Below are 15902 nucleotides of genomic sequence, written 5' to 3'. Positions count from 1 at the left end.
CTCTCCAAGGCTGAAGTTCCCCCCCCAGGTGGTGTCTGACACACCTGAAGTAATGGCTGGACTGACGGGGAGACAGAAAGTAACTGAGCAGGGAGGTGGGGTTCAAGGCAGGAAGGTCATCGGCTGTGTGACCCCCAGCCCACGACCCTATGTCTCGGGTCAACGCACCACCCTTCTGACAGCCCAGACTGTGGTCGGACAAGTGACCACCAAGGTTAGCCACTCCAATGCCATCTCCTCTGGTTCCAGATAAGATCGAAGATGAGTTGGAAATGACCATGGTTTGCCATCGGCCTGAGGGACTGGAGCAGCTTGAGGCCCAGACCAACTTCACCAAGAGGGAGCTGCAAGTCCTTTACCGAGGCTTCAAAAATGTAAGACCCGCAGGGCCTCTGGAGGCCCAGACAGGATTTCTGCCTTGGGGGCTAAGCTCTCCCAAATGCTAAGGGAGCCCATCAGGGAGCTTTTGCATATGTGTAGTTGTAAAGGGAAGGCTGATTCTATAAAGGAAACAGGAGAACAGGGTCACCTGGCTAATGAGAAAGGTGCCAGGCAAGAATGAAGCAGTGCCAATAGATGGGAAACTGGCCAACAGCCCAGAGACTTCACAGGATGGCACGGCCTTGACCCAGATACTAGCCTTAGCATAACCCATTCACACTGTCAATATTGTTAGTGCCCCCAAAATGATGGGATTTAGGTCTGCTGCTTAACCAAGCTCACAGACTGAAGCATAAGCCTGAAAGCCACTGTATTTATTTACCACTTATTTCATATATTTAACTTCACGACAGCCTTGCGGAAAGATCCTGGTAGCCCCATTGTACAGGTAAGGACGTTGAGAATCAGAGACTGACTCACTCAACGTCACAAAGTTTAGAAGGGGCTGAACCAGGATCCAAACCCAGATCTTTCTAATCCCAAAGCTCAGACTCTTTCTGCCTCACAGTGCCTATTCTCTGATGGCATCTCATCATTTTGCGAATCAGCCTAAGTCCTAAGGTGGGACTACCTCCCAGGCACTCGCCTTGGAGACACGGAGGTGCACAGGTGGTTTCCCAGTCCCTGCCCAGCAGGGATCACGAGGAACCCCAAGGCTGTCAGACACTCCCGCTGACTCTCTCCCCTCCACACAGGAGTGCCCCAGTGGTGTGGTCAACGAAGACACATTCAAGCAGATCTACGCTCAGTTTTTCCCTCATGGAGGTGAGTCCGATCTTGAAAAAATCCCTCCTGGCTCCCTCTTCCTCCACTGGCAGCCTTCCTTCCTCCAAGTTCACACTTCCTTGTTATCTGCCTCCTCCTCAAGGTTGCAGAAAACTCAGAGCAGAATTTTTCCCCTATTGCCTGGTGTGGATTTCGCTAAAGCTTTAGCAGAAAAGAGCTCTGAAAATGGACCTTCTCCCAGAGAGGAGGGTGATAAAGCAATATCGCAAAGTCTAATAACAGCTCTAGAAAGCTAATAGTACTACCTGAGATTGGGACAACTAAGTTTCAGAGAGCCTAAGCAGTTCACTCTAGATTGCACAGCTAATGAATATCAAACCAGAATTAGATCCCAAAGTGTCTATTTAAAGCTTTGCCATGTTAGACCCACCATTGTGCTATACTCCATCTTTCCCTTAAAATAGCTGAGGCAAGCTGGAATTTTGAAAAGGAACTTTAGTAAATACCAGAGACTATAAAAATAAAAGAATCCACACAAGATGCAGGGTGAATAAAATTGTGTTTATAAATTAGGTTAGCAAGTATGCCAGGCTCCCAGTCGCTTTGTCGCCCTGCTTGATTCCTGTGGGAACCTGCTCTGGCCCCACAGGCCTGGGACATCAGAGGCTCTTCTTGTGGCCTCACTGTGTCACATGCCAACTTACCTCCTGCCCCAGGAGCCACCACCTGCAGGACCCCTATCCCACATCCTGATGTAACAGAGATCCAAGTAACCCAGGCACTTCTTGGGCTCTGTTTTCCTTGGGCCTCCTCAGCAGGAGACAGGAGCCTTCTCAGGTGTGGGACCCAATACAGGGCCCCTCCCCCAGCTGGGGACAGCGTCACCCCATGCAGGCCCAGAACCACTGTTTGCTGAGTCCTATTGAGCCACTCTTTATTGAGTTTGGACTATGTGGCAGATTTGATGATGGTTTTGATGATGTGGATATGTGAAAAATTTAACGTCATGCAGAGGCGGGAAGGCGAAGCTCAGAGAGGTTGCATGAAATGCCTGCGTTCACACAGCTAGGTAGGGACAGAGCTGCTCTCCAAGCCCAGGAGAACACCCACTGGGTATTCATTCCATGGCATTGTGCTGCGGCTCGGAAGAGCATCTTCTCCACAAAAGCACCGTGTCATTCATCCAGTAAGAATTATACACATAGGCAGGGGCATCTCTCTCTGGGGATGGCTAGACATAGGGGCAAAGGCTTGTCTTAGCTCTTGCCGGAACTTCCCACCTAAACCCCAGGAAAGCCAAACGGGCCCCCATTCACACCGTGATTTGTCCCACTCTGTGATCTTTTCCTTTCTATCACCGCAGCATCTCCCTCTTCTCTTTCCTATTGTGGTTAAGTGGTCTCACTCCCCTCTGCAGGGCCCCTGCTCCCATCACCTGCTTTTCCTTCTGTGCCTTGCAGATGCCAGCATGTATGCCCATTACCTCTTCCACGCCTTCGACACCACGCAGACAGGCTCCGTGAAGTTCGAGGTACGCTTGTCTCTGGGAGGCCCCGGGTCCCCATCACTCTTCCTCTAAACCATGGAGGTGTTGGGAGAAGGAGTGGATCATCAAATGCTTCAGTCCTTCACCATTTAACAAGGATTTCCTGAAGATAGAAGAAGCAACTGCCCTCACCCTCCAGGAACTCAGGATCTCAGGGACAAATGATAACAGTCTAATCACTCACACACGCACCGAGCTGACCACGCTGCAGGCTCTGTACTTAGTGCTTTGCACGTATTAACTCATTTAATCCTCACAGTAACCCTAACAAGGTAGGGTTCTATTATTTATTATCAGTTTATAGAAGAGGAAAGTAAGACAAAGAGAGTGGCCTTTCCAAGGTCAAACAGTAAGTGCTAAAGGAGGGCCTTGAACTCAGATGCTGTTTCCAGAGTCCATGTTCTTAGCCCTCAGATGATGCCACCACTTACGTGATACTTGCAGCCATGGAATAAGGCAGCAGCAGGGGTCAGCACACACTGGGCTCCATTCTTCCTCCAGAAGCTCCTTCCCCAAAATGTGGGTGGGGGGCGCACTCTTCACTGCCCTTGGCCACATCCTTTAGGGGCCAGTCACTGAGTCTTACCCAAAGACAGAGCTTCACCGTACCCAATGGCTTGGTGGCTAAAGTCTCTCCTGTCTCTTCCACTTCTCAGGACTTTGTAACCGCTCTGTCAATTTTACTGAGGGGAACCGTCCATGAGAAACTAAGGTGGACATTTAATTTGTATGACATCAATAAAGATGGATACATAAACAAAGAGGTAAGTGAGCTGAGGCCAGGGGCATGAGAGAGCTACAAGGAAGGCACCTAGTTAGAGAGAAAACAGCCTCAGTCATGAGGGTGAGATGGTCTAAATGAGGAGGGATCTGCTTTGGGGCAGAGTTGGTTCCTGACAAAATGAAGGTCACCTTTGACTTCTCACCTGCCCTGGTCATGGGCACTCAAGAAAGCATTAAGCAGATCCGTTCACTCTCACTTATTCAATGCACATTCCAAAAGGGGTATATATAATTTATTTCAATGTAGAGTAACTCTTCCCATGGGAATTTGCATTTTAACAGGTTAACAGCCACAAGTTAAAGGTAAAAACTGGAATAGTAGTATTGCTAGTATTTTCATTGCCCACAATTTTGATGAAACTATTTCCAAACGACTGCCAGGGGTAGATCCAGCTATCTTTTCTAGAAAGCTGCTTATCCACACTTTCTTTTCCTTTTAAGGAGTTCTTTATTAATCCTGCCATCCAGAAAGGTCTGATGGGTACCAATAGGGACAATTTTGTCTAGTTTGCAAATTAAAAAATGGGAGCAAGAGTTAGTAAGATTATTCAGTGATGGAATAACGGTTGAACCAAGGTTGAAGATCTTATTATAAATCTCATTTTAGGGTCCTTTCTTAGCATCACCTAGTAGAGAAAAGGGAGATCTTTGAGGGAAAGGAGATTACAATTGAATCATACACAAGCTGTTCTGCCCACTAATAAAACTTCAGAAGGAGGTCAGGTGCAACCATCTCTTAATAAGTCAAGTCATCACAAATAATTTCTGAATCTTCACTGCTTGACACTTTGAGAGCCCCAAAGTATATGTGATATCTAGATAGTGAAATGCCCACAGGTCTATCTCAAAACTCACATTGGTATCTACCGTATCCTGACATCTCAGTCAAAGCTTGGATTTAGCATCTTGTAGCATCCTACTTCCTGAGCTCCTATGTGCCAGCTACAGTGCCTAGAGTTACAAATATCATCTCTAAGCTTCACCTCAACCCTGCAAGGTTCTCTCCAATTTTCATTCCTCATTCAGTAATGGATTTGCTCAACATATATTTGAGGGCTTATTAGGTGTTCTAAGTGCTGAAGATAAAGTGGTGAACAATCCCCAAAGTGTGAAAATCCTAATATCCACTAATAGCAGATGTGGTAAGAATTCCAGTAAGTACATATAATGGAATAACAGGTGGCCATTTAAAACCATGTAAGAGCAATAAGATATAAAAATTAGTATGATACATTTTAAAAATCACTTTACACAGTAGTATGTATAATATATCTCAATTTTGTAAATAATTAAATGCTTCTATATATACTCAAATATATGATACTCCAAAATATTCAAATACTACTTTACAAAATATATAAAGAAAGGACCCTAAAATGAGATTTATAATAAGATCTTCAACCTTGGTTCAACCGTTATTCCATCACTGAATAATCTTACTAACTCTTGCTCCCTTTTTTTAATTTGCAAACTAGACAAAATTGTCCCTATTGGTACCCATCAGACCTTTCTGGATGGCAGGATTAATAAAGAACTCCTTAAAAGGAAAAGAAAGTGTGGATAAGCAGCTTCCTAGAAAAGATAGCTGGATCTACCCCTGGCAGTCGTTTGGAAATAGTTTCATCAAAATTGTAGGCAATGAAAATTCTGAGAGCACAACCAAAGTCCTTTCTTTTATAAAAGTTACTCAGGAAAGAAACCTATAGCCATGCGGATGTTAAGGGCTTCAAAAACACACATTTTTCAATAAGCACATGGACAGAGATATATATTTCCTAGTTCTGTCCATTGTTAGGACCTAAGAGCAATGCCACCCTGTAGTAATGAGTAGAGCTAGCACTCAGACCTTGATTTCTAAATATCATTCTCCAATATAAGGAACCAGCCTCCTTGGACTTGGTTGATTCCAGGCCTGAGAAAGAGAAAACACAAGATGATCCTGGAGCATCTTGCAGTGTTGAAAAAAAAATGGGAGTGATATTTAAAAAAAAAAAAAAAAAAAAAAAAAAAGGATGGCCACAGAAGTCAGCTTGAAGGAGTTCCCAGTAGCCAAAGCTAGAACAATTTGAGCAACAAAATACAAATTTATAGTGTTGGGTTATAACCTATAAAATAAATACCCATGAGGCCATACTAAATAATATATATATACACAAATAATATATTATGCATTCAAATAAAGAATAAATACCCATTCAAATCAATGAATACATAAACAAATGGGGGAGAGGAGGGACAACTCTTCCTTAAAGAAGAATTCTGATTAATAAACGTAGAAGGAATAAAGGAAATACAAAATCCCCATTAAGCAAACATTAAGTTCCACTAACAGATTCTAAGAGCAGTGGAGAAACGTGACAGGCACCACCTTAATCAAGTGATCAAGGTTAAGATCGCCAGTAATAATTCACAGCAACACCAAGTACCTCTTTGATATGATGCACCAAGAAGGATATAACATCACTTCTACAGTATTCTTGTCAAAGATGCATAACTTCAGTCTAATCATAAGAAAACCAGGGACTAACCCAAACTGAGAGACATTCTACAAAATAACTGACCACTACTCCTATCAAAAGTCATGGACTCCAGTGACAAAGGCAGAATGAGACATTGTCACAGATTAGAGGAGATTTAAGGAGACACACAACTGAATGCAGTGTGGGATCCTTGAATGTAAAAAAGGCATTGGGGGGAAAAAGTGATGGAATTTGAATAAGCTCTGTAGTTTAATAGTTTTGTGGCATTGTTAATAGTGATGTAGTTACTAGTATTGTAGCATTGTTAACTTCCTGGCTTTCATCATTGTGCTGCAGTTGTGCCAGTTGTGAGCAGTAGGGGAAGCTGGGTCAAAGGTATATGTGAATGCTCTGTACTATTTTTGCAAGTTCTGTGTAAGTCTAAAATCATTAATAATAAGTTTAAAAACAAAAACAGTAAAGTGAAATAAGCCCATGGAATGAGGAATAGCAGGCAAGAAATCCAAGATAGAACTGTCCCCTGGTCTCTGTAGATACTCCATCCATTATCCCGAAGACAAGGCTGTCTTCCTACATTCCTTTCCCCCATTCCGAGTCTGGGTCAGGGGAAGCCCATGGAACACTGCTTCTGGCCAGTGTGATCAAGAAAGCATCAAGAGCCAGTCAATAGTTACGGGGCTCCCAGGTGCAGAGAACTTAGCAAGGAAGGATCAAGTATGCGTCCTCAGAGCTCACAGTCTTGGGAAAATAGATCCATACGGCAATAATAAGAACAAGTTAATTACTGTAATAAGTATGTGCTGATCACTATTCCATAGCATTGAAAGATTAGAAAGAAAATATGAAAGGATTTGTAACATCTGTCTGGCTCCATCAATCAAGAATCGTAATTTTTGTCTTTGTAGAAAGGGATCATTTGGTTACAAAGCCAGAAAATCATCAACATAAATGAGCTTAGGTTGAGAGAGTTCTTGTAAAGATATAGGTAGTTTCTCTAAAAAGTCTTTTAAAAATAAGTAATTTTTTTAAGTGAGAAAAAAGATACAGGTAGTTTGGTGTAACACACTTAGTCCCCATTAAAGCTAGAAAGTTCTTAGTCTCCCCCAGCCACACCTGCCACCTTTTCTTAGTCCTCTCTTTCCTCTCCCTCCTCCAGCGGTGTCTTGGATCAAGATGGCCACGCTCTCCTCTGCAGGAAAGATGGGTTTGAGTTGCCAGCACATAAGGCTGGGGGAGACCCCAGAGGAGGTTTTAGTGAATAGGGTAACCATTCTCAGATACTGCCTCTCCAGGGCTTCTCTTGATCCCTGTTACTATTTCTTCTTCAATTGCTTTTCTCAGAGAGCATGCTTGCGAGTGTGTGTGTGCACACGTGTGTGTGTATGTACAGGCACACGTGTGCTCATGAGAATATTCCTCTGTCCTCCCCCGTCTCCCACCTTCCTTCTCCTCCCTCTGCTCCTATACTGTCCTCACTTCTCTTCCTCCTCTCCCCTTCTCCCAGCATTTCTCTCATCTCCTCTAGTCTGTCTGCTCCAATCTACTCCTTACATTCTTCTCTGTATTAGAGTAAATTTCGGTGTCTGCTCTCCCTTAATCTCAGCTAAAACTTGGAAATGGTTTGCCCATGGCACCAACTTTGGCACCAACTCCAACTCTTCACTCAAACTTCTCAAGAGATAAAAACAGAGTGGCTCAGCTCTGTAGTCAGATGTGCACATTTTTTCCAATCAGATGTCCCAGTGACAGGTCACCTGGTACAAACACAGCCACCCAGGCCAACCATTCAAAGGAATTACAGAGCAGAGAGAGGGTCTTCCCAAAAATGGGAAGTGGGCTGATCAGTACATGAACATGTCCACCCCTGTCCTACATATAACCCCTCACTGAGGAATGCTCAGGAAGAGGTGAGCTACCCAAGAGCTTCTGACGGCAAAGAGAATTTTCCACTGCCCTCGATCTAGGAGGAGGCTCCAGAATATAGCCCTTTCAGCTTGCTTTCTAGCTCCCTCTCATCAGCTGAAGAAGTTCCTTTCCATCACTTTCATTCTCAAGGGGAACAAAGAACCCCAGACTGTCACCTGGAAGAGCTTATACTTCCTGGTTCCCACACTGTGTGCTTCTGTGTCCCCTCTCCAGGAGATGATGGACATTGTCAAAGCCATCTATGACATGATGGGGAAATACACATATCCTGTGCTTAAAGAAGACACTCCAAGGCAGCACGTGGACGTCTTCTTCCAGGTAAGAGCACACACCCCGTGCATAAACTTTAAGCTCAACTTAGATCAGTCAGCCTACAAGCACCTGAGCAGTGGTTTGTACCCCAAGCCTGCACCTACGCATGGTAGGAAACAGAAAAGAATTACAAGATGTATTGTCCTCCAGGAATAGATTATCTCATTAAACGGACAAGTATACACTACAGAAGAGAACGGGAAGAATATTATTAAGTATGAGTGGTAGAGTGTGGACTCTAAATTCCCATAAAAATGGTCAGGGGATCAGAGTAAATAGAGAAGACGTCATTAAGCACACTTGTGTAGGCGTTAAGCATTTGTGTCTGGGGAGTAAGGGGAAATCAGGTGGAAACTAGGGTGGGTTGGAAACTAGGCTGAGATCTCTAAATTGAAGAGTTTAGCCTTGCTCTGGTAAAAAGTACGAGGACGCTGTTAACTGTGAATAGAAAAGTGGCAAGATCTCAGCGGTGTGCTAATAAAAACATTAACCTAGCAGGAGAGTATCAGAGAATGTCAGAGCTCATTCTAGTCTAATCCTCTCACTTTGCAAATGGGAAGAGCAGAGGCTCAGAGAGGCTTAAAGACTCACTCAAGGTCACACAGTAAGTGACAGAGATAGAAGTAGGACCTCTCATGTCCAGCATTCTTTCTGCCAAATGGACAGACTAGAAGTGAGACTGGGAAAGACATATCAAGGTGTCAGCAGAATAATCTGGTGATGAGAAGATGAGCGTCGAGAGCAAGTGTTTTAATTTGCAGGAAGATCATGAGGGTCCAAGTGCTGTAACCAGGGCCTGAGTGGAGTTGTCTGGCCAGTGAAAGACCATCCTAATTCTCGAGGGAACGGTGGTTAACAAAAAGCAAGTTTGGGAATGCAGATTACCAGATTCTTTAAAGTGCTTCTTGTTGTGTCTTTCAGAAAATGGACAAAAATAAAGATGGCATCGTGACTTTAGACGAATTTCTTGAATCCTGTCAGGAGGTAAGGAGAGATCTCAGAGCATAAAACCTCTAAATATGGGAAAGGAAATCTGGGGCTTAGGGACCTGCAGAAGGGAGAAAATGAGAAACCTGCAATCCCTCAAACTAGAGCCACCACCACCAGCAGCAGCGGCTACAACTCAGAATTTCAACAATCTCAACTCCTCAGACTGGCCTGTGGCTGGTCTTGGCTGAGCACAGGCTGAGCCACACAGGCTACGAAGAGGTGTAGGGGGATGTGAAAACCCAGAGGGGGGGTCTCTGTGAAACTGCAGGCTTCCAAGTGGGCAACACTATCATTTTTCAATCTTCCTCTGGCTTGATGACCCACTCCCTAGACTGCAAGGGAGTAGCTGGAAAAAAATCTAAAGCTGTGATTTTTTTTTGGTGGGGGTGCTGCATTGTGTCTTCCTTGCTGCACACCGGCTTTTTTTAGGTGCGGCGAGCGGGGGCTACTCTTTATTGCGGTGCACAGGCTTCTCACTGGGGTGGCTTCTCTTGTTGTGGAGCACGGGCTTAGTTGCCCCTCGGCATGTGGGATCTTCCTGGATCAGAGATCGAAACTGCGGCCCTTGCATCGGCAGGCAGATTCCCTGCGCCACCAGGGAAGTCCTAAAGCCGTGATTCTTAAACTATAGTGAACATAAGAATTGCCTCAGATGATTGTGGAAATGCACAATTTCCAGGCCTCGATCCCAGAGGCTCTAGGTCTGGGGTAGGGATCTAGAAATCTTCATTTTAGCACCATTGCCCTGGCCAATGCTTCCAAAACTCTAATGTGCAAACCAACCTCTTTGAAGCTTTCTTGAAAATATGGATTCTAATTCAGTGGGCCCAGGGTGGTGCTGATGTTGCTAAAGGATAAACTGGCCCCAGAGTTAGCCAGAGACTGAGCTGGAAGTAACTGCTTTCCTCTAATGCAGAAAAATGCATTTATACCCCTGCCTTGTTTCAGAAAGGTACACAGTTACTCTGTGCTCCATCTGATAAAAACTGCAAATGCAAGAAAGCAGGGGAGAAGTTGTTGACATGTAGTGAGCACCTACCAAGTTTTAGGTACATTACCTAAACCTCACAACAACCCTGAGCGATAAAGTCACTATATAGTCAAAATATTTAATAACTGGAATAGACTGAGAATTGATCATTCTGAACTGACTTTGACCAATGCCCTGGAGCAGTGCCTCAGAGAACCCCTGCTAAACTTGGTATTAACCTGTTAGTTGATAGATCTTTTGGTAGTCTAGGGGTTCTGGACCAGTTACCAGGTAGCAGAGGGAAAGATGCTGGAGGAGAGGCTCTGGTCAGCAGCTATTTACCAACAGGATTAGAAACATTTCCACATGTTAATCATTATGAACTGGCTAAACATCAGTATTCATCATAGCCATTTTAAGGAAGAGAAAACTGAGGCATTGCAAGGTTAGATATGTGGCTAAGGCACAGTAAGTGATAGAGATGGAACTTGAACTCCATCCTTCTAATTTTAAATACCATGCCCTGTGCTTTTTTGGCTTTGCTTAACAGTTTTTCAGTCAGTTTAGTTTCTCACATTAGCAACTTCTATAGCTATTCATTAATTAACTCCCTTTTTTTTTCACAACCCACCCTATAAGTAGATACTATGATCGATGCCATTGCACACACAAAGAAACTGAGGCACAGAGAGACTAAGTAACTTGCCTAAAGTCACTCAGCTAGTAAGTGACAGAGCCAGGATTAGAAGCTAGGCAAATGGGCTTCCTTGGTGGCTCAGTGGTTAAGAATCCACCTGCCAATGCAGGGGACGCGGGTTCAAGCTCTAGGAAGATCCCACATGCCGCAGAGCAACTAAGCCGTGCGCCACAACTACTAAGCCCACACTCTAGAGCCCGTGAGCCACAAGTATTGAGCCCATGTGCCACAACTACTGAAGCCCACGTGCCTACACCCTGTGCTCTGCAATAAGAGAAGCCATCGCACTGAGAAGCCCGTGTATCACAATGAAGAGTAGCCCATGTTCTCCACAACTAGAGAAAGCCTATGCACAGCAATGAAGACCCAACGCAATCAATCAATCAATTAATTAATTAATTAATTAATTTAAAAAAAAAGAATCTAGGCAGCCTGACTTCCACATCCATATACTTAACATCCAGGCAATTATACCTCCATATTCTGGAAACTTTTATAAGATTTCAAATACCCATAATCAACTTTGTTGATTTTTCTCTACTTTAGGTATGCTTTCTATTTCATTTATGTGTACTCTAGATTATTTCCTTCCTTCTGCATTTTTATTTTAATTCAATTTTCTAGGTTTTCTTTCTAGATTTTTGAGATGGAGTTTTAGATCACTGATTTTCAACCATTCTTTTCTAAGATATGCATTTAAAGGGATAAATTTTCCTTTGATTACTACTTTAGCTGAGAACTGCTTTCGATTCCCAAAATGTCAATATGTCACATTTTCATTATATTTTAATTCAAAATGTTTTTTCTCTGACACATGGAGCTAGAAATGTGTTGTTTAATATCCAAACATTTGAGAATTTTCTACATTCCATAATGATTCCTTAGAGAATATACAATAGAAAACTATAAAATAGAGAACATACAATAGAGATATACAAGAAGAAAATCAATAAAGCCAAAAGTTATCTCTTTGAAAAAATTAATGAAATTGATAAATGCTTAGCAAGACTGATTTAAAGGAGAGAAAAACTCAAATTATCAAGGAATGAAAAACGTAACATCACTACTAGCTTTACAGACATTAAAAAGATAACAGTTCATTATCCAATAAATTTGACAACATATGAAATCTAAAAACTCCTTACAAAACACAACTCATCAAAACTAACACAAAAAGAAATAGAAAATTTGAATAGTCCTATGTCTGTTAAAGAAATTGTAACTGTATTTCAGATTTTCCCACAGAGAAAATGGCAGGCTCAGATGCCTTCACTGGTAAATTCTTCCAAACATTAAATGAAGAAATGATGCTAATCTTATGCAAATTCAAAGAACAGAGAAGGGGGAAAACTTCTCAACTTGATTTCTGAGGCTATCATAACCCTATTATGGAAACTTGACAAGACCATTACAAGATAAAAAATTTTTCGGGCTAATATATTCCTTGTGGACATAGATATAAAAAATCAAATCCAGCAATATGTAAAAAGCATAATACGTTATGAACAAATAGAGTTTATTACAGGAATGCTGGAATGGTTTAACATTCAAGAATTAATCAGTGATTAATGATATCATAGAATAAAAAAGAAAACAACACGTGATCTTCTCCATAAATTGAGACAAAGCATTTGATAAAATGCAGTTGCCCATAGCATCTTTTTTTTTCCTCTTCAGTCTGCAATCTTTAATCAGAAACTTTTTTATGCAGAATTCAACAGAATAATGTGACATTTCTTTGATGGTTTTGGGTACTGGTAAGTGACAATAATTCTCTTGTGGTTTGACAAAGAAATCTAATGTCTTCACAACTTTTATGAGTACAAAATGTAGATTAAAACAAAATGTAGATTATTATCAAAGCAGTAAAATAATCAACTAAGAACCAGAATTAAAGGCTCAGGTTTAAAATTACTATCACAGAACATAGCAGCAATTTCTGAAATTCAGATGTCTAGAAAGATTCACTATATAAAACAATAATACAGAAAGATTTATATTAACACAAAGTAGAAGTCCCAGAAGAAATGACTGATATTCTTGTGAATTTCTCAGTTTATCCATATCATACCATTACTAACCACATTTTATCATTCATGAACTAGTTTTATAGTACAAGATGGTGTTTCTCTTAACAGTTATAGGTCAGAGGAGGGGACATCTTGTTTTATTTTCTCTTAGTTGTTAATAAAGAAACATTGTCAAGGATAGATTTTTTTTATTCCATTGTTTTCATTCCTCTGTGTATTCCACCTTGATTATGTACAAATTAAAAATTTTTTAAATTAAAACAATATACCAGATAAGGGAAGACATCTTTACAATGGTTTTGAGTGGGACAGACTGCAATGGACTTTTTCAGTCCTGTGCTTCAGTTTTTTTCTTTCTTTCTTTCTTTCTTTCTTTCTTTCTTTCTTTCTTTCTTTCTTTCTTTCTTTCTTTCTTCTTTCTTTCTTTCTCTTTCTTTCTTTCTTTCTTTCTTTCTTTCACTTCTTTCAGCTCTTTATTGGAGTATAATTGCTTTACACTGTTGTGCCATAGCATCTTTAAGGAAGCAGCCCTCACTGGTTTACTGGATAATTTGTTTCTTCTGAATTCCTCTTTAGGGTCAGAGAAGGTGCTTCTCACTTTTGCCCCTACCCACCCCTTACTGCCTGTTTCTCATACCCTTGAACAGTTCTTTCTGAACAGGAAACCCATTCTGGAGATTTGCCCAGAGCTTCTCAGGGAATTCTAACCATCCTTTTCTCCCCCTCCTCCCATCCCAGGATGACAACATCATGAGGTCCCTGCAGCTCTTCCAAAATGTCATGTAACTGTGAACACAGCCATTCCAATGGCTCTCAGAGATGTTGTACCAAATAACCAACTTAACACCTTGATCAGCCCTCCTTTTGATTTTACACACGGACTCTTGGGACAGAACCACCTTTTACTCTTTGGAAAAATTCTCTGCAAAGACACCCAGGATCACGTGGGTCTCTGATTGCCAGCTTTTCCTCCTCCTTCTTCTTGAGAGAGACACAATGAAATCAGGTTTGTGTTGGAAGCATGTTCATCTCTTGACACTGCTGCCCTGTGGAAGGTCCCTCTGCTTGAGCTTAAACAGTAGTGCACACTTTTCTGCTTGCGTGCCCCAGCCCACCGCCTCCGAGTCCAGCAGACCATGATGTATCTGGAAGCAAGATGACCTGAGCCAAATGCACATCGTCCTCTGATGGCCTCCCAAACCAACGTGCCTGTTTCTCTTTCTTTGGTGGGAAGAATGAGTGTTATACAGAACAATTAGAATCTACCCTGACTAGATTGGGAGAGCCAGCACCTAACATGTAGGATAGGACTGAATTATTAAGCATGGCATTGTCTGATGACCCACACTGCACACGTCCTTTGTTTCCAGAGGCAAGGACAATACTGCTTTCTCATATTAGCATCTGTGCTGGTGGTGCAAGTCCCTTCACATGCACAGCAAGGGAGCCCATGCCCAGTGGTCCATGCCTCCACTCCATCTCCTGCTAGAGCCCAGCACTGCATGACCCTCCCAGAAAGCCCAGGATGCCTGCAAATTGCTGTAATTTTATACCATCTTCTAATCAATAAACAGAACTATTTCTTACGCTCTTAATCTTCATTTCACCCATGACATTGGGCAGAAGAGGTAAGTTGGGAAAAGGGAAGGCTAGTCCATTCCTTTGGCATCAAGTTACTAGTGCTTACACTGTGCCAGGCACTGGGCCCAGCAGCACATCACCCTCCCTTGCCCCCAGGCAAATACCCAGTTCAAATGCAAGTACTGTGGCCATTAGCAAATGCAGCTTAAAGATGAGACTCTTCACAACACCTCCCTTCCACCTTCCGTTCTCCCTTGGAAATTGCCACTTCTGAGACCCTCTGGTGTAGAAAGTCTGGAGCCTCACGTGGTGTGGCTGGGGACGCAGAGATGAGGAGGGGGTCAAGACCTCCCGCTGGGGGACTTGGAGTCCAGGAGTTGATCAAGAGGCTGCAGCCTAAGAACAGCAAATGATTGCTTGGATTGAACACTGTGGGTCTTGATTTTCTCATATGATATCACATTAGAAAGAGTAAGAGCTAACAGTGGCATTCTTGGAAGGAAAGCAATTTACTGAACCCCTGTCATGTGCCAAGGACTGCACTAGGGGTTTATATACGTTATCTTATTTCATGGTAGAATGCTCTGGAAGGTAGAGTCTTCATTTTGCTGCTGTGCACACTGGAGCTCAAAGGGGTACGGAAAACTGCCTAAGGTAGCACATCTCCACGGAGAGATTAAACTCTTCCCACACTATCCTAGAGCCTTCCTACCAGGGGATTCTGCCTCGCCCCAAGGAACTGAGGGTACCTCACACAAATTTCATTCATCTCTAGTCGGCTCAGAGAGTCAAGGGCTTTCTTTGAATCCAAATAGCAGATGAAGAAACAGATATGGAGAAGGGAAAAACCTCAGGTCTCCGTGGATCCCTAGCAAGAGCAGGTCACCACACCTCTGCGTGCCTGAAACCCTCCCAATCTGGTTGCCATTGGCTGCTGCTTCTTATGGCTGGAAATTACAGAGGCCACAGCCCTGTTTCTCTATCTGAGCTTCCTGAGTGCAGCCATGAGGTCATCTGCGGCTGCTGGACATGTGGCTGGCCCCTAGCAGAGCACACACTTAGGCCCAAGCAGAGGATCTGTACTTGTGCCCTTTCCCATGTGGGGTGTGCACCTGCGTCCTGAGGCTGTACCATGTCTAAGCCATGGTTCTCCGCCCTGGCTGCACAGCATAACCACCTGGGGAACTTTGAAAAATGCCAACACCTGGACCCCATCCCAGACCAATTGAAGTAGAATCTTGGAGGGTAGAACCCAGGCATCAGAATCCCTTAGAAGCTGCCCAGGTGATTGTAAAGTGAAGAGAGAGCTACAATGGGGAACTGACCACACCCAGTGCTATGAATGGAACACATGATCTAAACCATCCCCCTGGCTGATTGGGTCAGAGCTAGGCTTGATACCTGTGCTAGTCCACACAGC

The 15902-nt window shown here is 43.1% G+C and overlaps 1 protein-coding gene across 1 annotated transcript; it reads left to right on the top strand.

Annotated features, from left to right (window-relative positions):
* The first annotated feature begins 239 nt into the window (after positions 1-239).
* On the top strand, positions 240-13813 carry KCNIP1 (potassium voltage-gated channel interacting protein 1). The gene is made up of 7 exons (XM_057729351.1): positions 240-374; positions 1137-1206; positions 2628-2698; positions 3370-3477; positions 8116-8220; positions 9136-9198; positions 13640-13813. The coding sequence occupies exons 1-7, from the start codon at positions 273-275 to the stop codon at positions 13685-13687; spliced, it is 567 nt and encodes a 188-aa protein (XP_057585334.1). The 5' UTR covers positions 240-272; the 3' UTR covers positions 13688-13813.
* The last annotated feature ends 2089 nt before the right edge of the window (positions 13814-15902 follow it).

This window comes from Hippopotamus amphibius, chromosome 1 (genome assembly GCF_030028045.1).
Source record: "Hippopotamus amphibius kiboko isolate mHipAmp2 chromosome 1, mHipAmp2.hap2, whole genome shotgun sequence".
NCBI lineage: Eukaryota > Metazoa > Chordata > Mammalia > Artiodactyla > Hippopotamidae > Hippopotamus > Hippopotamus amphibius.
Note: the sequence above shows the minus strand (reverse complement) of the source record. Positions and strands in the feature narration are given on the sequence as shown.

Bases quoted from the DNA above. Each gene is read 5' to 3' on its own strand.
- KCNIP1 (XM_057729351.1), top strand. From the start codon at position 273: ATGACCATGGTTTGCCATCGGCCTGAGGGACTGGAGCAGCTTGAGGCC. The intron at 3,478-8,115 runs GTAAGTGAGCTG...TCCCCTCTCCAG, and splicing joins ATGGATACATAAACAAAGAG to GAGATGATGGACATTGTCAA. The intron at 9,199-13,639 runs GTAAGGAGAGAT...CTCCCATCCCAG, and splicing joins TTCTTGAATCCTGTCAGGAG to GATGACAACATCATGAGGTC.